General features: G+C 42.8%; 3 protein-coding genes and 1 pseudogene across 4 annotated transcripts; 3 read left to right on the top strand and 1 right to left on the bottom strand.

Annotated features, from left to right (window-relative positions):
* Nucleotides 1-1,256: 1,256 nt before the first annotated feature.
* gsta.1 (glutathione S-transferase, alpha tandem duplicate 1) lies at nucleotides 1,257-3,003 on the top strand. Its single transcript, XM_043256325.1, has 6 exons — nucleotides 1,257-1,434; nucleotides 1,569-1,620; nucleotides 1,729-1,861; nucleotides 1,964-2,105; nucleotides 2,210-2,335; nucleotides 2,493-3,003. Exons 1-6 carry the CDS (start codon nucleotides 1,348-1,350, stop codon nucleotides 2,622-2,624), a joined length of 672 nt encoding a protein of 223 aa, XP_043112260.1. The 5' UTR covers nucleotides 1,257-1,347; the 3' UTR covers nucleotides 2,625-3,003.
* tmem14a (transmembrane protein 14A) lies at nucleotides 2,737-3,993 on the bottom strand. The gene is made up of 5 exons (XM_043256327.1): nucleotides 3,847-3,993; nucleotides 3,665-3,754; nucleotides 3,270-3,371; nucleotides 3,106-3,193; nucleotides 2,737-2,905 (listed from the first exon to the last, which is right to left on the bottom strand). Exons 2-5 carry the CDS (start codon nucleotides 3,738-3,740, stop codon nucleotides 2,872-2,874), a joined length of 300 nt encoding a protein of 99 aa, XP_043112262.1. The 5' UTR covers nucleotides 3,741-3,754; nucleotides 3,847-3,993; the 3' UTR covers nucleotides 2,737-2,871.
* A 149-nt stretch (nucleotides 3,994-4,142) lies between these two features.
* LOC122357102 lies at nucleotides 4,143-5,509 on the top strand (annotated as a pseudogene).
* A 9,810-nt stretch (nucleotides 5,510-15,319) lies between these two features.
* Nucleotides 15,320-22,706, top strand: LOC122356433 (E3 SUMO-protein ligase RanBP2-like). 2 transcript variants are annotated; one of them, XM_043255137.1, is made up of 11 exons: nucleotides 15,320-15,961; nucleotides 16,454-16,549; nucleotides 16,937-17,170; nucleotides 17,584-17,731; nucleotides 17,837-18,775; nucleotides 19,241-19,318; nucleotides 19,811-19,891; nucleotides 20,276-20,412; nucleotides 20,492-20,765; nucleotides 20,846-21,180; nucleotides 21,978-22,706. In XM_043255137.1, exons 1-11 carry the CDS (start codon nucleotides 15,389-15,391, stop codon nucleotides 22,284-22,286), a joined length of 3,204 nt encoding a protein of 1,067 aa, XP_043111072.1. In that variant the 5' UTR covers nucleotides 15,320-15,388; the 3' UTR covers nucleotides 22,287-22,706. The 2 variants fall into 2 exon arrangements, with proteins under 2 accessions (XP_043111072.1, XP_043111073.1); XM_043255138.1 differs by lacking the exon at nucleotides 19,241-19,318.
* The last annotated feature ends 684 nt before the right edge of the window (nucleotides 22,707-23,390 follow it).

Here is a 23,390-nt window from a genome sequence, read left to right as displayed (position 1 = left end):
TGGGCCTTGAGCTTGTTTGGAGGTTCTAGCAGGGGAGCGCAGCTACTTCTATACCGACGGTGGTCCGCGGGGATCGTCCTCTTCCACCGAGCGCGGAGCTTCGGGAGGGACACACATGGAGCGGTGAGGGAGGGAGGGGACACCCGCCTAGCCAGCCAGATCAGCCGAATCAACCCTAGCGATCAATGGGGTGACAGATGTCGCAGCCAGATCGCCCTCACATCCGAGAGCTAGCGTGCGTTCGCGCGCTTTATATAGGTCGGAGCCCGGGTCTGCGTCTCTTCGATGGTAACGACAAACGTCGCTTTCAGCCGTTCGCTACACGCGCGATCAAATACACATCCGCGAAAGACGAAATGAGTATTGGCTTATTATAGTATTATAGTATTATAGCTTATTATAGTATTTTAAAGATTAAACAGTTGGAGTTTCCCACAATGCTCTGCTGCCAGCGCTGCCATTGGCCTACGTAATGATGACGTAAACTGAATGCCTAATAAGCTTTGCCCGATTTAACTAACACGAGAATATACAGATGTATGAAACACGACGCGAATACGAATTAATTATTAAACTTATTTAAAAGGGAAAAGGGTGTTTTGCACAATGCTTTGCTGCCGTGTAAACTATACGCTCTACACATACAGGAAGTTTTTGTTTGTTTCATTGTAATCATTCACCTCAATTATTGCTACTGTAAAACGTTGCATGTGAGTTATTTAAAAAAAAAAGTAGACCAGGAATATTTAGTTTGTGTTAAATTAAAGACTCATATGTTCCCTAGTTTTCACGTGACAAAGCAAATAATATTTACGAGAAATCAAGATTATCATCTGACTAGTCAGAGTGACGCTTGAATCACAGGGTAATAAAATCATAAACTTATTTCATATCATAGTTGGCCATCATCGTGACGAAGTAACTTTTAATCAAAATGGGTCTTCACCGTCGCAGGCAAATGTACCGTTTTGTTTTTCATCATTCACTCAACAGAAGCTCGTCTGAAAAGCTCGACCTGTTTAAATCTGATCCACGAAACTGTGTGATTATGTGTTATTTAATACTCCGAGTGGGGATTACTGATTTCAGCACTGTTTCTCGCTGTAGTTTTTCTCTCTCTCTCTCTCTCTCTCTCTCTCTCTCTCTCTCTCTCTCTCTCTCTCTCTCTCTGTGTGTGTGTGTGTGTGTGTGTGTGTGTGTGTGTGTGTGTGTGTCATTCATCTCGAAAACGTCTAGTCTGCTTTTGGACTGTAGCACCACCCGCGAGTTACGCAACACCTGCACACATAAAACTCACTGCTGCACACTTCGTCTTTACAGCAAGAAAAAGAGCTGAAGCCGAAGAAGATGTCTGAGAAAATTGTGTTGTATTACTTCAACGGCAGAGGGAAGATGGAGTCGGTCCGGTGGCTGCTGGCTGCGGCTGGAGTCCAGGTTTGTGGAGTAAAGATTAAAAAGTATGCAAAAACTATGTATGATAACTTATCTTATAGAGGCGACTTTGTAAACTGAACGTGTAGTAACATCACGCGATGTAACCTCTAGATAATTAGATTTTGTCTTTACAGTTTGAGGAGGTGTTTTTGACCAAACGGGAGGATTATGAAAAACTGGTGAATGGTAAAGTTAAATATTCATGTATTTCCTCATCTCTTGTTTTATAGACCTATATAATACTATATAATATATATATATATATATAATATATATATATATATATATTTGTAGATGGAGTCCTGATGTTTCAGCAGGTGCCTTTGGTTGAAATAGACGGGATGCAACTTGTGCAGACAAAGGCTATCTTGAATTACGTCGCTGGAAAATACAATCTATACGGAAAAGACCTTAAGGAGCGGGCTATGTAAGTCAACTTTATGAAACGTGGCATGATTCCAAGTGTCCTTGTTTTACCGAAGATACACCGAAGATAATGTAACTGAATGCGTGTGCCTTTTCCCCAAAGGATCGACATGTATTCAGAGGGAGTCAGTGACGTTATGGATATGATTATATTCAGTCTAGTCACGCCACCTGAAGAGAAAAAGAAGCAGCTCAGTAATATAGAGCAAAAGGCCAAGGATCGCTTACTACCCGTCTTCGAAAAGGTACGACGCTGACCCTGACCCTTTAAAAGAAACACCAGCTTTCCGTTTTGAAGCAATGCTTATCCACATTGGGGAAAAAATGCAATTACGGATTGTGTTTTTAGCGTCTAGCTAGCTCTCAGTTCCTCGTGGGAAACCGGCTGAGCCGTGCCGATGTTCACCTTCTTGAAGTCACTCTTATGCTGCAGGAGATGTTCCCTGCAGTTCTTTCAGGCTTTCCCAAAGTCCAGGTGCTTCCCGCATGCACACACACACACACACACACACACACACACACACACACACACACACACACACACACACACACGAAAGCACGTTTTCAGCATTCAAGTCAAGTTTCAATGCTCTTATTTGAGCACCGTGATGAATATTTTATTTGTTTCACAGGCATTTCAAGAGAAAATGAAGGCCTTGCCGACGATCAGCAAGTTCCTCCAGCCGGGCAGCGCCAGAAAACCTCCACCCGATGAAGCGTACGTGAAAACTGTGAAGGAGGTGCTGAGCCACATTTTCAAATAGAAGACCCGTGCTCTTTCCTTCACGGCAGTCACCTAACAGTGAACTCAAAACCATTAAATCAATCGCAAATCATTTACAAACTTCATTTTTGAGACAAGATTAAAGCGGAGACTCTAAAATGGACAGATTTATTTGGAATGTGCAAGATACAGTTTGATGGGAAGAAGTGAAGATGCTGTGAAACGAATGATGAAACTGTCCGGTGGATGTTGAGAGAAAGGTCCCGGCGTGGCCTGTCCGTCAGCTTTTAGTAGATCAGAAGTCGCAAAACCATGAGGAGGCTGAAAGCAGAAGACCACCAGTGAGACTCTAATAATAATGCTATGTCTATGAATGTCTTTATTGGAGCAGATCAATAAAAACCGATTCATTAAATGAACTTTGTGTTCTTGCAGCGAAATGTAATTGACTACACTTTTACTGCCTTTGACTTCTGGCGTCAGACAGCTGAGATGATGTCGATACATAAACACGGTTTTACCTCAGTCCTGCCATGATTCCCGCAGGCATTAGTTTCCCAGATTTCCTGAATCTCATTCCCATCACAACGGTCAGAACACCGGCGGAGACTGGAGTGAAGAAAGTGGTGAAGCAGTGCGCTCCAAGCTGATACAAGCTGTATTTCGTAATTCTTTCGATACTTACCGAGAGAGGTCCAGTAATCGTGCGGATCGTTCGTTATTCTGTATGCTCCATACGCGGACACGCTTCCAAAGAAGAGTCCGGCAATTAATGACACCACGCTTCCTGTAGAAGTCAGGAAGTATATTAAATATCTCCACCGATCCCTTACAATGAAGTACAGTGATACTATGGGATGAATACAGAGTTCACTATAAAAAGAATATTATGGTTTTGTGACTGCATTACCATGGTAGCATGTCCAAAAGTATAGTAATATAGTATTTTGTTGTTACTTGCACAATACAAATGTAAAAAAAAAACTACTAGAGCCATGAAAAGTGGACAAATAAACTTAAAAAAAGCACTTATCAATAAATATATGTATATGTATCCTCTGCACACCACAGAGGAAATACCTTTTCTTTTATAGCCCATGAAGCCGCCCAAAGCCAGAGCTGCAGCATAAGCGAAGCCCCACCAGTCCACTGCCATTCTGTGCTAGAGACCTGGGAGCACACACACACACACACACACACACACACAGTCAGGAACAACAACACACAACTATTACTACACTCCACAACAGACCGAGCGTTACCGCGGGTGCTGTGGTGAACCGGCTGGAAGAGAGCGGGCAGAAGTTGCGCTTGAGCTGGACTGATAGCAGCAGCAGCCTGACTCTGATCTGATTCTGATCTGTGCTGAAGTTCATAACAAGGAAGTGACGACATGATGACGCCAGAACGAGGAAGTGAATCGAGCGCTCGCGGCGCCAAACCAGAAAGCGTGTCGTACTGAGATATACTGAAGTCTTTCATGAACGTAGAGCTCTGAAAACAAAGTGCTTCTTTGTCTTTTGGACTGTCGTTTCGCTTGAATCAAGCGTTTGGAGCGTCACCACGTGACTTGTGTGGTGAATTCAGCATATGTATACAGCAAAATGCCTGTGTACAGATAATATTTATATTCATTAATTTTTACAATACAATTTACTGAATAAATACAAATAATACCTTTCCGAACTTCATATGCTTTGGATGTCTTGTTCTATTCATGGTTATGCAAGGGAGGTGTAGTGACCACGCCCCCTTAAGGACTTTATTTCTTTATTTATTATTTGTTTCATCCCGTTAAACTAAGATACTATAATAAAATTCCATTACGTTTTATTGAGCGATTCTTATTCACTATTCATATTATGAATTATGAAGAAACTGTAGTAGTTCAATTGCAGTTCTTTAGCGATTTCACACAAAAATTAATAATTATAATTAAAAATTTTATGTTCTCAATTACACTAAAAATGCAGAGCACAAATTCAGAGTATGGGACACCATACCTGACCATGTGTACTTTCCTAGCCTGATGCTCTTTAAATATGCTTTTTGTTTATAGGCCATCTTCTAATATGAGAGTGTGATGGTGAGGAGTCCTCGTTTCTCTCTATGCTGCCCCCAATGGACGAATCCAGAACTACCTGGAAAATTCATGAACTTGCTGGTGCTGATGAACACACGGTAGAAATCTAAGAGACTGACAGCTGGAGTCAAATCTAAAAGACTTACCACGTCACCAGAGAGAAAACTCCCCTGAGGAGCAAAACTAGATCACAACCCCACTGAAGATGTTGAGCCTGCATGGATTCCAGCCTTCCCTCAGTTCATTCATGGGAAAGGACTGGACGGAGACCACATCTCTTTACAGAAACAGAGAGGAACTGAAGGAGCTGAAGAGCAGTCTGGAGCAGCTGGAGAAACTTCAGCACGAGATCTCTGAGGAGATCTACCCAGTCTCAACGGAGAAGGAGGCAAGCGGCTTGGCTTTGACGCTGGACACCAGAAGAACTGTCAGTCAGACGGGTGGACAACAAGCTGCGTGTCAGCGGAAAGAGCGAGAAGAAGCAGGAGGATGGAGAGGACTGGAGAGTTCAGACGGGTGTTTGATCTTCCTCCAGGAGTGAATCCTGAGGCGCTGACCTGCTCCGTGGCTGATGGGAAGCTCTACATACAGGCAGCAGTAAACCATCTGAAGAAACTGAGAGAATGCACTGACTGACGACCCAGACAGAGACAGACTCCAGGAACACACAGAAGAGATGAAGGACCTGAGAACTATATATATTATTATATATGTTGTTATTGTTTTGTAGTTTAAGTGCTATACCTAAAAAAACCTAACATTATTGAACTACAATGAGTATAAACTTGTTCTTCTCTTCATTTTGAAGAAATGTAGTAAATTAAACTCAGATCATGTCTGTATGAGGGGGAATAAACTGTTAAAAAAACATTTTGTCCAATTTTGACATTATCTTTATAAATACTCATCTACAATAACAAATGCTGTAAAATATATCCAGCACACACTGATGTTTGTGCAATCACAATTTGGTGGGTCGACTGGCCAATCAGAGCACGCTGTGATTTTTGAAAGAGAGTCTTTCTGAAAATTTAATTGTAAAAAGTATAGTAATAAAGTATAGTACGTGCAAAATTATGTGAACATATTCTATTGCACTCTGTACAGAAAATAATGGTCTTTAAAAATATAATAAAATAAGACCAGAGTAGGCTATGTGCTTTTAGAAAGAAGGTTTCCCACTCAAACATGCTCAGTGAATAAGATACATACGCTCAATGTTTGTGCTTTGTTGAAAAGAAATACATCATCTAGTGACAATAAATTATCAGTATCAATAATGCAATTACATTATTGTAAAAGAACATAGTTTTTAATGATATGAATGTGATTTGTTTTTTTGTATTTCATTAGTACTATATCATACATAAATACACATCCTACAGCGATCACCTTTTCCCTTATGACAGCAGATATGACTTAAAATAGTCATATGGTCATACAGGTAAGAATTTATTAGAACATGTAAAGGGTTTACTTTTATTTGAGTGTACTTGCGATAAGCTAAAGAAAACACATAGCATGCCCTTTCAGTCATCTTTCATTGAAGTTACAGAGTGGTCACAAACATGAAACTGCTCTGAGACTTGTTTAGAGGCTTTATTTAAACGATCCGAAATAATAATCCAGTAAACAATCAATGGGTCAATCAATCTGCATAGGGTCAAATAAGGCAGAAAACACAATGACAAGGTAGTCTGGAACACAGACACCAGTAACACATACAAAACCTCAACAACGAGCCTGAGTTTTTTCTGGCGTAAAAATGGGCGTGGCTATGGGTCTAGCTTCCGCTCTCATCCACTTCCAGCTGTTTTTAGATCTACAAACAGCTTGTTTTACTGCTTGATATTGAACATTGGTAATGAGTATTGGGAAATTAAGTTCAATACAAAGAGCTGATGACTGTAACCGAAGCAGCTCAACAGAACGGAACAGAAAGAGAGTTTAATTTCAAGTGTCTTTTATTGTCTCCATTAGGAGAAATTTGCCAATTGGGAGAGCAGCATAAACAAATAACAATACACAAGGGGCATAACAAAATAATAAATCCAAACATAACACTCCTACGCAATCCTAAAAATCCAGCAACATTACATGGTACCCATCACACCCTCACCCACATAACAATCTTTTGATCCATTGTTATTTCATAGTTTGACAGATAATGGAGTTAGACAATATGTACCTATTCAGCTCACATATCCGTCCCGAAGGCATCAGCTCATACTCCTCATGGAGAATATGTTTCGGGCACAACCCTGCTTAGCTTCAGTGGGTAACCAGTCTTGGGGGGATACAGCTGCCAGCAAACAACATTCAACATCAAGCTGTGTTTCTCACACCACGGCAAGCCAACATCTACCTTGTTTGTCAGCAACTAAGTATATGTGTATCATCTAAAAATGTATGTTATTTATAATACATTAAAGTAATTTGTTGTCGTCCAGATATGAATGCATAATTTAATTCTATATGGATTCACCTTCATCTGTTTTAACTTTCATAAACATCACACTAACTTAAGATGCAGGATTTTCAAGATGTGTCACGGTATTCAAAGTATCTTCTGTACTTTATACACAAATTTATAAGGATCTAATTTATACATTACATTCACTCTTAATTTCTCTGTCACAGTACAAACTCACTCACTTCGAAGTCTTGATTGGCCCCTGCTGTCTCTACGGATTGTTTCCCTGGTTAACTCTGATTGTTTGCTTGCCGGCCCTGACCTCTGCCGCGATATCGACCCTGTAGACCTTTGTTGCAGGTCTAAAGCCATTATTTTCCTCTGCTGGACGTTTTTGTGGAACAGGGATAACGAATAGTTCCAGGAATAGTTCCAGTGTTGAGTGAGTTGAAATAATAGACTCCAGGTTGGAGTTAGTTCATCAGCAAATGTTTTAAGTAAAAGAGCTGAAATACCATCCTGCCTACTTTCTTTAAATTGTCATTCCTCTCATAACGTTTTAGCGTTTGAAGTTAAAATGGCTTTTCTCACATGTAAATAATATTGTTGTATCGCTTCGGTTTTCTCTTCAATTCCCTTTTAATTTCTCTGAACTCCATTTTATTGTTATTTTTAAAAGCTTGGTTTCACAGTTTCAACACAGAAATGAATTTACCCTGTAATTACTTCCGCAATGCTGTCAGTATTGTATAAAAAGACCCAATTTGTAGCCAGAAAACAACCGTTCAACTCCAATTTTTGCTGTATCCTTACACACGTTGACCGTTCTTAAAACGCAGACGGACGGAGTACGGGAGGCTCGCCATGCCACTGGGAGAGGACGCCACCGACTCCCAGGGTAGCCGCATCCACTTCGACCACGAAACGCCTGTTGGGGTCTGGATGGTGGAGTATTGGGGCAGTGCAGAAAGCGGCCTTCAGGGTTTGGAAAGCTTGTTGTGCCTCAGGGTTCCAGGTGAAGGGTCGGTTGGAGGAACGGGTGAGAGAGGTTAAGGGAGCAGACAGGTTACTATAAGCAGGTATGAATCTACGATAGAAATTAGCGAATCCTAAAAAGCGTTGCACTTCCTTTATTGAAGTGGGTTGCGGCCACTCCTGCACTGCCCGGATCTTCTGGGGATCCATTTCGAGGCCCGCAGGGGTGACGATGTAGCCCAGGAAGTGAACGGAGGATTGGTGGAATTGGCATTTCTCCAGCTTGAGGTATAGATGGTGTTGGAAACTGTAGTGCGAACTGTAGTGGGTCCAGTGTGTCCGGTAGTGATGCACTAATTGGTCAGACCAGCGTGACACCTCCCTCTGTACCAGGGCTTCCTGTTTTAACTCTGTTTGGAAAGCAGACACACTCTGCCAGTTTAAATCTAGATTAAAGACACATCTTTTTAACTTAGCCTACACATAACACCCCAACATACTTTTTATTATTCAAATCTGTTAAAGGATTTTTAGGCTGCATTACTTAGATTTGCTGGAACCGGGAACACTACTCCTACAATACGATGTTCTTGTGAAATCGTAAAAAGAATGGCATCTACACTAATATTAGTCCTGTCTCTTTCTTAATCTGTTTTCACAGTTTGTATCCAGACTAGATGGTGGATCAGCACCCAGAGATTATGTTCATCAGAGACCAGAAAACCTAGATGCGCCCGTCGACAGATCACCAGATTCTGATGCACACATACACACACACACACACACACACACACTGATTCATTTACACTATCTGACACAGCAGCGTTTAAAATTGAACTGGACGTTAAGTGCTGGGCGTCCGTTCAGAGGAGAACTGACCCCAACTGAGTCTGGTTTCTCCCAAGGTTTTTTTTTCTCCATTCTGTATGGATGGGGTTTTGTTTCCTTGCCGCTGTCGCCTCTGGCTTTGCTTTGTTGGGGACTGTCACATCTCTGGACTCTGTGTTTATGTTTTTCGTTTCATGCCATGTGCTCCTGTGCCCTGCCTTTCCTCTGTGTTAATTATGTTATTGTCATCAGCTGTGTCTCGTCAATTACCCTGTGTATTTAAGTCCTGTGTTTTGAGTTCTGTTTGGCGAGCGTCAAGGTCCCTACCCGATGTCCGTACCTGTATCTACCTGCCTGCCTGTTCTACCTGCCTGCCTTTTTGTATCTTTATTTAACCATTTCAAGATTAAATCCTTTTATTTTTATTTAATCTCGTTGTGTGCTCTCGTCTTACCACACAACCGTGACAGAACCTTCGCCCTCAAAAAAGTAAATAGCGCGTATTTTCCCCCTTATTTTTGTTTTTGTTTGTCATGTTTGCCCAGTTCAAAGACCCAAACTTCCTCATCCGCCTGCTGGAGCAGGGGATTGTTCTCTCGAGGACTATACAGAACTATTCCTCGAACTGGCCAACGACTCCCGCTACCGGACTGCTCTCTGCTCGAACTCTATTTCCGCGGACTTCACACCTCCAGCCAAGCGCAGCTGTCCGGGAGCGGTCCTCGAGAGAGCCTCGCGCACATCGTCGAGTGGGTGCTGGTGTCGTGCAAATCGTCAATGATGGTTGCGCCTGAGGACAACGACACCAGCCCCACTCCAGATCCAGAGCCTAGCCCATCCCTTCACCGCAAGGTCGGAGCCCCAGCCTGAGCCCACCGCTGAAACGGGGCGGAGTCGAGCGCGACCACGGACCCATCGCCAGAGAGAGCGACAGAGCCGTGGAGCGCAACAGGACCCGAGCCGTGATATCGTCAGACCAGGTGCGCGAGCCAGCAACGGAGCTTGTGGAGACAGCCGACTGCGATGAGAGCGCGGAGTGGAGCTCCGCCTACTACACATCTGCTGAGGATGAGCTGATCATCCACCTGGGGCTGCTGGATCTGCAAAGGAGCTGGATGATGTGGACTTGGACTTAGACTGGGCACCTCCCTGTATCCTGAGTTCCTGTTCCCGTTCAGCTACCCCGTTAGCCCGCTGGTTCCGCCCAGCCGTCCCGTTAGCCCGCTGGTTCCGCCCAGCCGTCCCGTTAGCCCGCTGGTTCCGCCCAGCCGTCCCGTTAGCCCGCTGGTTCCGCCCAGCCGCCCCGTTAGCCCGCTGGTTCCGCCCAGCCGTCCCGTTCCAGTGCCCGCGCCACGCGGCGCTTCGTCCGTTCCTGTGCCCGCGCCACGCGCCTCCCCCCGTTCCAACGTGCGCTCCGTCCCGTTCCTGTGCCCGCGCCACGGCGCCGTCCCCGTTCCAGTGCCCGCGCCACGCGGCGCCGCGTCGTTCCAGTGCCCGCGCCACGTTCCGTCCCGTTCAGTGCCCGCGCCACGTGCGCGCTCCGTCCCGTTCAGTGCCCGCGCCACGTGCGCCTCCGTCCCGTTCAGTGCCCGCGCCACGTGCGCTCCGTCCCGTTCCTGTGCCCGCGCCCGTGCGCTCCGTCCCGTTCCTGTGCCCGCGCACGCGCGCTCCGTCCCGTTCCAGTGCCCGCGCCCGCGTGCGCTCCGCCCCGTTCCAGTGCCGCCCGTCGCTCCTCCAGTGCCGCTCAAGTTTTCCCACCCTCCCACCCTTGTCACACAACGCACGATGGATCCCAGCAGCCCCTGCGCTCATCCTCAGCTCTCCATCAGGAGCTCGCCACGGTCTGCCGGTCTCCATCGCCGTCGAGGGTGAAGGATCCTCGCCTCGCCGTCCTGCCTCCGAGACCCAGACTCCTCCTCGGCTCGTGAGACCCGTCGGCTCCCCTGGGCTCCTAGCTCCCTCCTCTACACCGTGGTCCGTCAGTCCACCAGCTCCACCAGGCTCCATCGTCCCTCCGGCTCCGCCTTGGTCTGTCGTCGACCATCCGTCGCCTCGGGATTCCTCTCCTCGGCCGCCTCGTCCCTCCATCCCACCGGCTCTGTCAGGCTCCTCCTTCCCTCCGGCTTCACCTCAGTCCTCAGTCGCTCTGGCTCCGCGCGTCCTTCCCGTCCCCCGTCTCCGCGTCAGTCGCCCGAAGCCTGCGGCGTCGCCTTGGACCTCCAGCGCCTCGACGTCACCCTGGCTCTTCGGCTCTCCGTCTCCGCCTCAGTCTCCTCCACCACCTGCTCCGCCGCCGTCGGTCGGCCCCATGGAGTCGATGGCTGCTCCTCCTCCATGGCTCCTCCCTCCGTCGGCTCCACCGTGGACCACCATAGCTGGGCTCTGGATCTCCTCCTGCTCCGGACTCCTCCTGTCTCCTTCCTGGCTCCTCCCTCCATCTACACCTCCTTGGACCCTTCTGCCTTCTGCCTGCCCCCTCCTGGGGATCCGTCCTCCACCAGAACCTCCTCCCAAGACCCGGTATCCCCAAATCCTAGTCATTTTGGTTTTGTTTGTTTTCATTTGTTACCCTTTAGGTGCGAGGACGCACCTTCCGGGAGGGGGGGGTAATGTCACATCTCTGGACTCTGTGTTTATGTTTTCGTTTCATGCCATGTGCTCCCTGTGCCCTGCCTTCCCTCTGTGTTAATTATGTTATTGTCATCAGCTGTGTCTCGTCAATTACCCTGTGTATTTAAGTCCTGTGTTTTGAGTTCTGTTTGGCCGAGCGTCAAGGTCCCTACCCGATGTCCGTACCTGTATCTACCTGCCTGCCTGTTCTACCTGCCTGCCGTTTTGTATCTTTATTTAACCATTTCAAGATTAAATCCTTTTATTTTTATTTAATCTCGTTGTGTGTGCTCGTGCTTACCACACAACCGTGACAGGGACACTTAACTTCTAGTGATTATCGTCGAATTGATTACAGAGACAGTCTCTACATTTAATAACAAATTGGTCACTCTCGTCATTATACATCCCTGTCATTGTACTCTTCCGCTTTATACTGTACAGTGCTTTGATGCAACCTGTGTTGTTAAAAGCGCTATATAAATAAAAATGATTGATTGATTGATTGATTTTAGCCTCTGTTTGTAAATAGGCATGAGGAAGATGGCGGCATGGTCCGATTTACCAAACGGTGGGCATGATTTTGCCTTGTAGCTCTCTCTGAAGGGTGTGTAGCAGTGATTCAGTGTCCTTTCACCCCTAGTGGGGCAGGTGATCCTCGCAAAAACAGAGCTGCTCATTTTCTTGGCCGATCCCACCATACAACACAACCTATCCATTCAGCTAGGCTCGGCTACTGTATCCTCGTCTAGGTCAGCTAGGAACCTTGGAGTGATCATTGATGACCAGCTAAATTTCACTGAGCACAAACTGCTCGATCTTGTAGGTTTGTGCTGTACAAAATCAGGAAAATCAGACCGTACTTATCAGAACACGCTACACAGATCCTCGTCCAGGCACTAGTCCTGAGTAGACTCGACTACTGTAACTCCCTCCTTGCTGGCCTCCCAGCCTCTACAACCAGACCTCTTCCGATGGTCCAGAATGCAGCGGCAAGGGTGGTCTTCAACGAACCAAGGAGGGCCCACGCCACGCCCCTCTTCATTAGTTTACACTGGCTTCCTATAGATGCCCGCATCAAATTCAAATCCCTGATGCTGGCCTACAGGACAATTACAGACTCTGCTCCCTTGTACTTAGACTCACTAATTAAATCATATGTTCCCTCCAGGTGCCTACTCTCTGCAAATGAAAGGCATCTTGCAGTGCCATCGCCATCGCAAAAAGGTGCAAAATCACTCTTGCGCACCTTCACCTGGTCTGATCCTCGCTGGTGGAACGATCTGCCTGTTGCCACTAGGGCAGCAGAGTCACTAGCAATCTTTAAACTCAAAACTCATCATCTACACTTGACCCAGCATCGCTAGCACTTTCTTCTTCTTCTCCTGCTCTTTCCTATCTTGTTCTTTCCTATCCTTTCCTTTAAAAAAAAAAAGAAAAAAAAAGCCTTGTGTCTGCGTTAGGTAAGCCAAGACCCCACTCAGAGCAGTTATGCACTGCTGCCCTTTTGTTGATATAAATTGCTTCTATTGCCTACCTCATTTGTACGTCGCTTTGGATAAAAGCGTCTGCTAAATGACTAAATGTGATGTGCTGGTGAAAGTTCGGCATTGTGCACTTGAGGTTTGCACTGTTAAAATAATCAGTTGGTTATGGTAGTGAAGAGCTGACAGATGTGTTGAAAGGATTGTGGAACAGGTGTCTTCAGTGGGTGGAGGTTCAAGATATGTTCAAGATAATGGCTTTATCTCCTTGTAAATATCAAGTAGTCTCTTTGTTCAAACACTTTGATCTCAAGACATGTCAGTGTGAATAGGTGCCACAGCTAATTCTACAATTTCCTTCAAGTCCAATATTACTTGCCAAGCAATCTCATCCTTTGGTAACAAGTCTCCTATTAGAAATGGAAGCAATCGCATTAAGTTTCAATTCTCATTGACATTACCACCTATGGACAGTAAATCAATGTTTTTAAAAAGTGAGGGGGAGAAGGATGAGGATGCTTTTTGTCTGTCAGTTGACTATTGAAGAAGCTTTGAATTCACAGGAAAAGACAGGATTGACTGAGTAGCACCACCAGCACTAAAGAAACCAGGGGTGCCATTTATTGCCACAGAGTTGCTACAGTTGTTACAGAAGGAACAGAGGAAGCATTTGGATCTATCTGTAGGCTTTTACTACAAGACATGGTCAAAACACAGACAGGGAAGAACAACAGCAAACAGGTATGGCATGGGCAAGACACAAGAGTAAACCTAGGGCCTGTGAGGGTCCTCAATCAGTGAACGTAATCTGTGTAATCTGTCACTGTAAAAATGTGATCGAGAGATGAGTCAGACGTATAAATATTAATTTAAATTTGAATTATTTGGGTGAACAAAGGCTCTTTTGGAATATAGTGACTTTAGAACAGCAGTAGTCTACATACAGCAGCACTCATTAAATATAAATCATTCTTATTAGCCAGTAAGGTTACTGAAGTGATTTAGTCAAGAGCAGTGAGTTTTCTATTGTTATTTGATTTTATATAATGTATAATGTATTTTATAATAACTCCGGCTTTTATAATGTAGCCAGAGACAGCAAGATGTAAGGTCTGGTCTGATTTGTTTGGTCTATGTTTCCATGTCTTTCTTTAAAAAATGTTTTTATGGTTCCTGTTTGTTGCATGATTTCCTTGTTCTGCTGTATCTTTACCTGGTGTATGTGTTGTGTTCTCATTGGTTTATTGTCTGGTCATGTGGTTCTGTTTGCTCATGTCTTTTGACCAAATCGCTTTGAAAGAACAACAAAGACAGCAGCAATATGGTGTAATATTTGAAAGTCTCTCTGTGAGCTATTGTACAGGTGCGGATATATCTGTGGCAGCTCAGCTTTATACATATACAGTATATATATTAGTTACTCGGATATGTTGCTCCCTTGCCTGACCTCAGCTGAATCATAAACTAATTGGGAAGAAAAAAAATTGCACGTCAAAGAAGGTGGACTTTCAGAACGCACCCACTGATTGTGTAACCTCCTCTGACCAATGCTATCTCAAAGGTGTGTAGGAGCTAAAATGAACTCTAAAAAAAGTATGCTTTCGTGAGCTGATTATGTTTTAACATAATACTGTATTGGAAAAACCACTATATAAATAAAGATGACTGGACTTGACTATCCACCTCTACTAATCGCTATTCATATAAAAAAATTTTTTTAAATGTTTAAACTACAGTTTGTCTATTTTCATTAGGTAAAAAAAGTACAATAAAAACATGACATCATAAAAAAAGTTGTGAAAACATAAGTTGTGTTTTTGCGATCAAACGTTCCAGGTTACGCATGTAAGCATTGTGACTGTGAGTATAAAAGGGCACCAGTAGAAAGCATCATCAAGTTCTTGTTGGAAGGAGATGTGCACAGAAACAATTAGGCAATGGCAAAGGGGCACAGTGTCTCATTTCCCTTCTCAATTTCTTTCAACATTGCATTACATTTTAGAAACAGATTCAAGTGCGATTATGAAGGAACTGTAAATCTGTCCTTAAAATAAAATTTTTTTCTCCGGTCCTGCTTCTTTATAATCTTGGATTGTTTGTCTGAGACTGATATTTAGTAAACATTAAATTATCAGTGTTGCATATTCTAGTCCAAGAGAATCACATTCCCACAGAGTTTAGTTTGATCTTTAAATAAAGACACCTGAATCAACAAGCCAAGTTCATTGTATTTACTTTAATAGCATCTAGGTGTGTTGAGTAGGAATGAGAAACCTGCCTGACAGACTTACAGACAAACCTGTTACACACGTCACTCAAACACAGAAGCAGGAAACAGGAATCAGCTGAGTTCTGGGAAACAGAAACTCAAGTGCATTTGAGCTGTTGTGTCTCTGTATTCATACAGTAAAATGGCAGAAGCAAGAATTTCTCAAGCTGAGTTCACGTGTCCAGTTTGTCAGGATCTCCTGAACGATCCGGTGGCTATTCCCTGTGGACACAGTTACTGTAAGAGCTGTATTACAGGCTGTTGGGATCAGGAGGATCAGAAGAGAGTCTACAGCTGCCCTCAGTGCAGACAGACCTTCAATCCAAGACCCGCTTTAGCTAAAATCACAGTGCTGGCTGAAGTGGTGGAGAAACTGAGAAAGACCAAGCTCTCTGCTGACTGTTACGCTGGAGCTGGAGATGTTCAGTGTGACGTCTGTACTGGAAGAAAATACAAAGCTGTCAAGTCCTGTCTGGTGTGTCTGAACTCTTATTGTCAGAATCACCTTGAACAACATGAGAGTTTGTTTAAAGGAAAGAAACACAAAGTGACTGATGCCAGTGGACGACTGCAGGAGATGATCTGCCAGAAACATGAGAAGCTTCTTGAGGTTTTCTGTCGCACTGACCAGAAATGTATATGTGTGCTGTGTGCGATGGATGAACACAAAAACCATGGCACCGTATCAACTGCAGCACAGATGACAGAGACACAGGTATTTAGAACACTACTGAGATATTATTAACATTGTTTGGCTTGTTTATATTGGCACCCGTATTAACAGCTTACAGCATTCGCACCGCACACGGCAGCAGAAATGAACAGCAGCTGCACTGCCAAATCTGAAAAAGCTTGGCAAACCTTTGTCAAGATAATCGTTCATAAAATTGAACTTGTTTAAGCAACAGAAAATAATGGAGTGAAATATTCAAAAATAGTTTGAAAACATATGTACTCTTTCAGTCAAAATGCAAGTTAAATACACTGATGAAGGTCTAAGTCTGTGTCAGTTTTATGATAATACTCATACTTGCAGTGTGAAGCACGCCTTATGTTAATTCACACATGATTGTAACCCATCATCCCTACTCGAGATTGGACCTACAGCCATTTGTTATCAATTTAGATAAACTGCTTCACCCCACATTTGTTAAATTTAATTGTTCATAGTAGTTTTCTGTGACATTTCCTATCATCTTTTCTCCAGTATGAGCTGAGGGAGACTCAGAAGACGCTCCAGCAGAGAATCCAGCAGAGAGAGGAAGATCTCCAGCAGCTGAGAGAGACTGTGCAGTCTCATAAGGTGAGTCTGGAGAAGAAGAGAAGTTTGTCTCAGTTTCAATTCAGACTCACTGAAGCCTGAATCACTGTGCGTTTAATTATCACAGTAATTGTGCCAAGTAAGATATGATCCTGAATCAAAATCTTTTGTCCAAAAATATAGACTTACCCCTAAACATAACCCTACCCATACTTTCTTCCTAAAATCAGTGGGAAATTATAGCTGATTAAAAATGGTGCACCTAAAAAAAAGCACCTAATGCTGATCAGAAGCCTAAAACAGATATTTCCTTTAAAAAATGATAGCTCAATGCTGATTGGTTGATTGGAGTGTTGTTCCAGGATCAACAAGGATGTTGATCCTGGAACGAGTAGCACTTGGTAAAATCATGCTCACCATGTTTAACAGCGCTCTGCACAGACAGCAGTGGAGGACAGTGAGGAGATCTTTACTGAGCTCATCTGCTCCATTGAGAGAAGCCGCTCTGAGCTGATACAGCTGATCAGAGATCAGGAAAAGCAAGTAGTGAGTCGAGCTGAAGGACGACTGGAGCGACTGGAGCAGGAGATCAATGGTCTGAAGAGAAGAGACGCTGAGCTGGAGCAGCTTTCACACACACAGGATCACATCCAGTTCCTGCAGGTAACACACATCTAGTAGATCGTGCTGTCACACGAGACAGAGAAACACAGTCTGTGTAATCAAATCGATGATAATCGCTAAAAAAGGTCTGTATATTCATAGCCTTTGAGCTACTTTTGATCAGCAATTCAACTCTTCAGTGAGAAGACATTGATGTGCTTGAGCTGTTAGATGAACATTTATATTCTAAGCGGACGTTTCATCAACCAGACAATTGTCTAGAAAGTTCAGTGCAAGTGGCAAATATTAGAGTCTGTAGCTCTAATCTAATTGAAAGATTATGAAAAGAATTAAACTGATGCTGCAAAACCTCTGGATTGAGGTAAAATACTAAAGATTGGTCAAATCTGACATTGGTGCAGGTTAATGGGTGAAGTGTGCAGCTGATGGGTTTTGATTTCTGTTTTCTGTAGAGTTTCCAGTCTCTCTCAGCTCCTCCTGAATTTAAAGACGTAAATGATGATACTTTCGGTTCTCTCTTCTCTTTTGATGCTCTGAGGGAATCTGTTCATCAGCTGAGAGACTTCTGCAAAGTGGAGCTCCAGAAGATCTCAGACAGAGGTAAAATCCTGGAGACTCATCTGCTCTCAGAAATGAGTAGTATTTTGAAGCCCTAAATATGTCATTAATTAAACCAAATTAACCCATTTATTTTATTTGTCTCAGTTACTACTACTGCAGCTCCCTCTGTGTGCTACACCCAGTCTCCAGCATTTCCTCAGATTTCTCCAAAAAAAAAGGATCTCATAACTCCTCCTGCAGCAAAGGTGAAACCTGTAGAGGAACTCAAAGTCTCTGTCCCGGTGGTTGCACCTGCTAAATTATTTTCTTTAGGACTGTCTGGAGATTCTGCTAAGAACACCGGCACTGGTGTCAGCTCGAAGAGCTCTACCAGATCTCCAAAAACAGTTTCTTCTGGGTTTGGATTGAACAATGCTGAAGTGACATCTGCTGGCTCTGGAGCTCAGGCTGAGAACAAAACTATTAAAACAAATGCACCACAATGCAAGAAAGTGTCAGCAGCTCCAGCAGTCTCATGTGACACTGTCCCCTCCAGCACTAAAAATAGTACTGCAACACCACAAGAAGGACTGGATAAAAAAGATGGACAGTGGGATTGTGACACTTTCCTGGAAGGAAATAAGGCTACATCTAGCCACAACATTTTGTGTGAAACGGCAAAACCAAATATGGAAAACAAGATCTTTCCTGCTCCATCAAGTTTCTCTTTCACCTCCAGTTGTGGTAGTTCTGTCTTCCAACCTGCTGTGACAGCACTTATAGCCAATCCAGGCAATGCTCTTCAGTTCAGTTCAAAAACTGATAATGTATTCTTAGAAGGCTTCAAGATTGAGTCCTCTACAACTGAGGCTGAAAAGTCTTCAAACAATTCAAAATTTTCATTGCCCATGCCAGTGCCCCTTGGTGTATTCATGTCTGGTACTGCAAAATCAGAAGCAGAAACATCCGACAAACAGTCACAAAATGGATCTACATCAGACCTCCTCAAAAATGTAGCTGAGGTTCACAAAGAAAAAAACAAAGTGGCAGCCCCAAGTTCCTCAGATCAGTCTGTGGGTCACAATAATAGTCCCCTCAATACTGGTAAGCAAGCCTAAATCTTTTAGTTTTGCCATTCCTTTTGTTATTAGGTTTGTTTGAACCTCAACAACTAGCAAAAGCAACATCAAATGCCATGTTTGGGTGTTCTGGGGAACTGTCAATCAAATGAAAGATTTCTCCAGTCATTCAGTACACTTAAACTCTTGAAAGTTCAAACTCATTTTTATTTGCCTTTCCATGCACAGTATCTACAGTTTACAAATGATGCATGGTTTGTTACGATCAAACACTATTTGGCCGACATTTGGTGTAGCTTCACATTTGAGGTCCAGAGCCAAACCTAAGTGATTTTACTATAATTACATAGATCAGCAGCTAACCTGAGGTTGTCATGGCAACCAGAACATTGCATGCAAATAACTTAAAATGACTGTGCTACATCTGTTTAGTCTGCTATTCTTATGACAAGGCACAATTCTAAGCGAGTGTATTATATATATATAACAGACGAAGGTTGTGAAAGTGCAGTGAGGAATCTGAAGGCAAAGCCTTATGTGGATGGAGATAATGGAGCATCACATCAAGGTAGGTTGCTCTTAGGAAATGCATTACTGAGACTAGTTCAGGTATCTGGGCTCGATAGTGAGGTCTGGCCATTAGCTGGGACTGGCGACTGAACTATATTGACCCGGCCAGGTCTAGTCTTTGCACATGATTTTCGATCGTGCTAGTTTAAACATTCAAGCACATAGCTTTACATTTGTGGTCGAGAGCCAAACCTTGAAATGATTTTGCTATAACTACATAAATCAGCAGCAAATATGAGGTTGTCATGGCAACCAGAACAATGCATGCAGATAACTTAAAAGGGCTGTGATATACAGTGTGTGTATATATATATATATATATATATATATATATATATATATATATATATATATATATGTTGGCCCTATGCAGACAGGCATGATGAAAGAGGATCAGTGTCTGAGAGTACAGTACAGGGATACTCAGACAAGCTTTAAATCATTTGCCTGCTGAATGTTGTTTAGTGTATGACGCTTGTTTGCTCTGCAGGTTTTTCTTTTGGATTTGCATCTACAAGTTTGTATTCATTTACGGACTTCAAAACAGAGGAATTAGCATTTGCCAAAAAAGGTCAGTGCCTGATACTTGTCTTCTGCAAATAAATATTGTTTTTTTAGCATACGATAAATGCAATTAATGCTGACAGACTCTGATTTCTGATGTCTTGCTAGTGCTCAGACCTGTAGCCCAAATCAACAAAGCTCCATTTTTTAAATGTTTTATTTCATGATCTATCCATAATGTTTGTTTTTTGCATGTGTCTAACTTCGACTGGAAGTATTAATAAGAATTTGTATTATAAAAGTGCTAGTATATGTTAGCATACAGCTGCTGTCAGTGTTAATGTTTTTCAGCTCATATATATATATATATATATATATATATATATATATATATATATATATATATATATATATATATATATATATATAATAATTCTCTTTTTTTCTACAGATTCAAATTTTACATGGTCAAACGTTGGAGCCCAAGTTTTTGGAAGTGAACCTACACAAAATGAAGAAAAAGAGGAAGGCAATGATGATGATGATAATGATGAGATCCACTTTGAGCCGATCGTGTTTCTGCCTGAGGTGAGCATTTGCTCTAATGCTCTTAGCTGTTTTTTACATCCCAAGACTAATGTGATGTGTGTTTACGTGTCTCCTTCAGGTGGAGGTGAGGTCCGGTGAGGAGGATGAAGAGATCCTGTTCAAAGAAAGAGCCAAATTGTACCGCTGGGATCGTGAGTTCAACGAGTGGAAAGAGCGTGGTGTGGGAGACCTCAAGATCCTCTTCCACCCTGTGAAGAAGTGCTACCGTGTGGTGATGAGACGCGAGCAGGTGCTAAAAGTCTGTGCCAACCACACCATCAGCCAGAGCATCGAGCTCAAGCCCTTGAACACCTCTGCTAATGCACTAGTGTGGACCGCCACCGACTACTCCGGTACAAGTCTCACGCCTCAGCTCATATATATATCTCTCCTGCCGGTGTCCTCACATCTGTATGTTTGTTCACACACACAGAGGGAGCCGGGAAAGTTGAGCAGCTGGCGGCTAAGTTCAAGACTCCAGAGCTGGCCGAGTCCTTCAAACAAGTGTTCACTGACTGCCAGAGCCACATGTCGCAGACTGACGCCGCTCAGACATCTGCCGCTCAGATGCTTTCACAAAGGTCCAATCCTGTGGTGTTTTTCAACATCGCCATAGACGGTGAGAATGCTGGGAGAATCGCCATAGAGCTCTTCGCTCACATTGTGCCCAAAACAGCGGAGAACTTTCGGGCTCTGTGTACAGGAGAGAAGGGCTTCGGTTACAACCAGTCTGTCTTCCACAGGATCATCCCGGGCTTCATGTGTCAGGTGAGATCCCACTGTTATTGTGATACCTTCACTCCTAAAAGAAGCTAATTAAAAAATGAACTTAAAATTCTTATTAGTAGACATCTAATAAATAGCCTCCAGTAACTCTACCGTATGGTAGAGATGTCAGTCCATGGTAAATCTCAATGTAAATTCAGAGGACAATTTATAATAAACATTCCTTCAACTTTATTAGTATCTTGGATGAATTTCTTAACCTTCAGGATCCACAAAGATAAAGAATAATATTTATGCATCTGTAGAATATGCTATGTATTAGCTATATTATATCTTTTCAGACATATCAACCGTACAGTCACGCTTGATTTTGGATAATTATGCTAATAAACATTTGTGCTTTTGTCATATATTTTGCTATACTTCTGTTCATTAACCCCTACTCTATTCACAACAACATTATGGTTTCATCCCAACTTCACATCAGTCTCCGCTAATGTTTACGGCTGGTCTATGGTGGCCACAGAAAAAAAAGAAATAGACTAATATGAGCGTAGATGCCATTCTTCTTTCGATGTAACGATTACATGGTGTGTTATGTGGAGTGCTAATCTAAACTTAAACTGACAGAGTGTGTCTGCCTCCTGAACAATGTTAGGTAGACTGTTCCAGAGTTTGGATGATAAATAAGAAAAGGATCTGTTTTATGAATGATAGGGAGCCAGTGCAGTGTTGACAGAAACGGGCTAATATGGTCATACTTCCTGGTTCTAGTAAGGACTGCTGCATTTTGCATACTATTCAAATGAGTCTTTGTGTTTTGTCCTGCTGTCACTCAGGGTGGTGATATTACCAACCAGAATGGGACGGGGGGAAAATCCATCTATGGAAAGATGTTTGAAGACGAGAACTTCGAGGTGAAGCACACAGGGCTGGGCCTGCTGTCCATGGCCAATCGTGGCAGAGATACCAACAACTCTCAGTTCTTCATCACCCTTAAGAAAGCAGAGCACTTGGACTTCAAGCATGTGGTCTTCGGCTTCATCAAAGAAGGCATGGATGTGGTGAGGAGGATTGGAGGGCTGGGCACTAAAGATGGGAAACCCATGAAAACTATCACCATCTCAGGCTGTGGACAGATTAAGTGAAGTTTTATATGTAAACTACTGTTCATTATGTGTGAGATTGTTCCCTGAACTCTTGTGTAAATCAGGACCTGTGTATGCAATGGTTTTATATCTGTCCTGCTTGTACGTTAATAAAGTGCACAGCACTAGTCGATAATGAAGCTTATGCTTTGCAAAAAAAGAAGAAGAAATGGTTACGCTTTAGATTACAGCCCACAATTTACAGTGCAAGTAAACAGAATTTACAGAGGACCTTTTCTGTAATTATACTGTACCTATAGAGTACCTCTGTGTAGATATGAGGAAATAAAATGTCTGGGGAATAAAGGGGTTACAACCATGGAAAATCCAAATGATTTATTCTGTATTTTTCTTAAACTAAGGAGTATCTCTTCTGATATTATGTTGCATTTATGACCTAAATAAACATCCTAAACATCAGTAAGGTGTGAAAAATGCTTGTACATCAAATGAAATGAACTTGGCTTGGCATCACAAACTTGGCTTGCTTGAGCTTTTAGTTTTAGTCTCCTCTATGTTTGGAACTTCATTTGAGGAAAACTCTGAAGTATGTAATCTACAGTAGCTTATATCTGTATACATATTAGGTCACATTTAGTATAGTTGCAGTACAAGCTAAAACACAGATCTGTCTGTGTTGTATTTCTTCACTGCTACAAATAACATCACGGCTATTAAGAAATATTACTGCAATAATATAATTTAATTTGTTTTTCTGTCGTCACCATGCAACATCAATAAATTAAACTTTATTACAGACTTAAGGTCCAAAATAATAATAAATTATAAAAGCATTATAATAAATTAAAAAAGGTGCGAAATGCTATGGCAGAGTTATCTTTTCCATTTGTAGAACATTTCAGTTATACCTTTATTATTTACAGTATTTTACACTAATGAATAAATAAAAAATTAAAAACACAATGCAATTTTTGGAAGAGAAAAATAACAAAAGAAAAATATACTGAAAAAAGTGCAGAGCTGTGTGTGCAAAGACTGAAGATAAAAATCTTAAAAGAGAGTGATTTTGGAGGAGGATGAGGAGATGGTGTAGAGATGGTGAGAGTCATAGTGCAGGGATGAAGGCAGGATGTGGAGAAGAGA

The sequence above is a fragment of the Puntigrus tetrazona genome, chromosome 13 (genome assembly GCF_018831695.1).
Source record: "Puntigrus tetrazona isolate hp1 chromosome 13, ASM1883169v1, whole genome shotgun sequence".
In the NCBI taxonomy this organism is placed as follows: domain Eukaryota; kingdom Metazoa; phylum Chordata; class Actinopteri; order Cypriniformes; family Cyprinidae; genus Puntigrus; species Puntigrus tetrazona.
Note: the sequence above shows the minus strand (reverse complement) of the source record. Positions and strands in the feature narration are given on the sequence as shown.

What these genes read in the sequence shown, in the direction of transcription:
- gsta.1 (XM_043256325.1), top strand. Translation starts at nt 1,348, where the DNA reads ATGTCTGAGAAAATTGTGTTGTATTACTTCAACGGCAGAGGGAAGATG. An exon ending in TGGCTGCGGCTGGAGTCCAG is followed by an intron (nt 1,435 to 1,568) that starts GTTTGTGGAGTA and finishes TTGTCTTTACAG; the next exon opens with TTTGAGGAGGTGTTTTTGAC. An exon ending in TTATGAAAAACTGGTGAATG is followed by an intron (nt 1,621 to 1,728) that starts GTAAAGTTAAAT and finishes ATATATTTGTAG; the next exon opens with ATGGAGTCCTGATGTTTCAG.
- tmem14a (XM_043256327.1), bottom strand. Translation starts at nt 3,740, where the DNA reads ATGGCAGTGGACTGGTGGGGCTTCGCTTATGCTGCAGCTCTGGCTTTG. An exon ending in CATGGGCTATAAAAGAAAAG is followed by an intron (nt 3,372 to 3,664) that starts GTATTTCCTCTG and finishes TGACTTCTACAG; the next exon opens with GAAGCGTGGTGTCATTAATT. An exon ending in CGATTACTGGACCTCTCTCG is followed by an intron (nt 3,194 to 3,269) that starts GTAAGTATCGAA and finishes TCTTCACTCCAG; the next exon opens with TCTCCGCCGGTGTTCTGACC.
- LOC122356433 (XM_043255137.1), top strand. Translation starts at nt 15,389, where the DNA reads ATGGCAGAAGCAAGAATTTCTCAAGCTGAGTTCACGTGTCCAGTTTGT. An exon ending in CACAGATGACAGAGACACAG is followed by an intron (nt 15,962 to 16,453) that starts GTATTTAGAACA and finishes TCTTTTCTCCAG; the next exon opens with TATGAGCTGAGGGAGACTCA. An exon ending in TAATAGTCCCCTCAATACTG is followed by an intron (nt 18,776 to 19,240) that starts GTAAGCAAGCCT and finishes TATATATAACAG; the next exon opens with ACGAAGGTTGTGAAAGTGCA.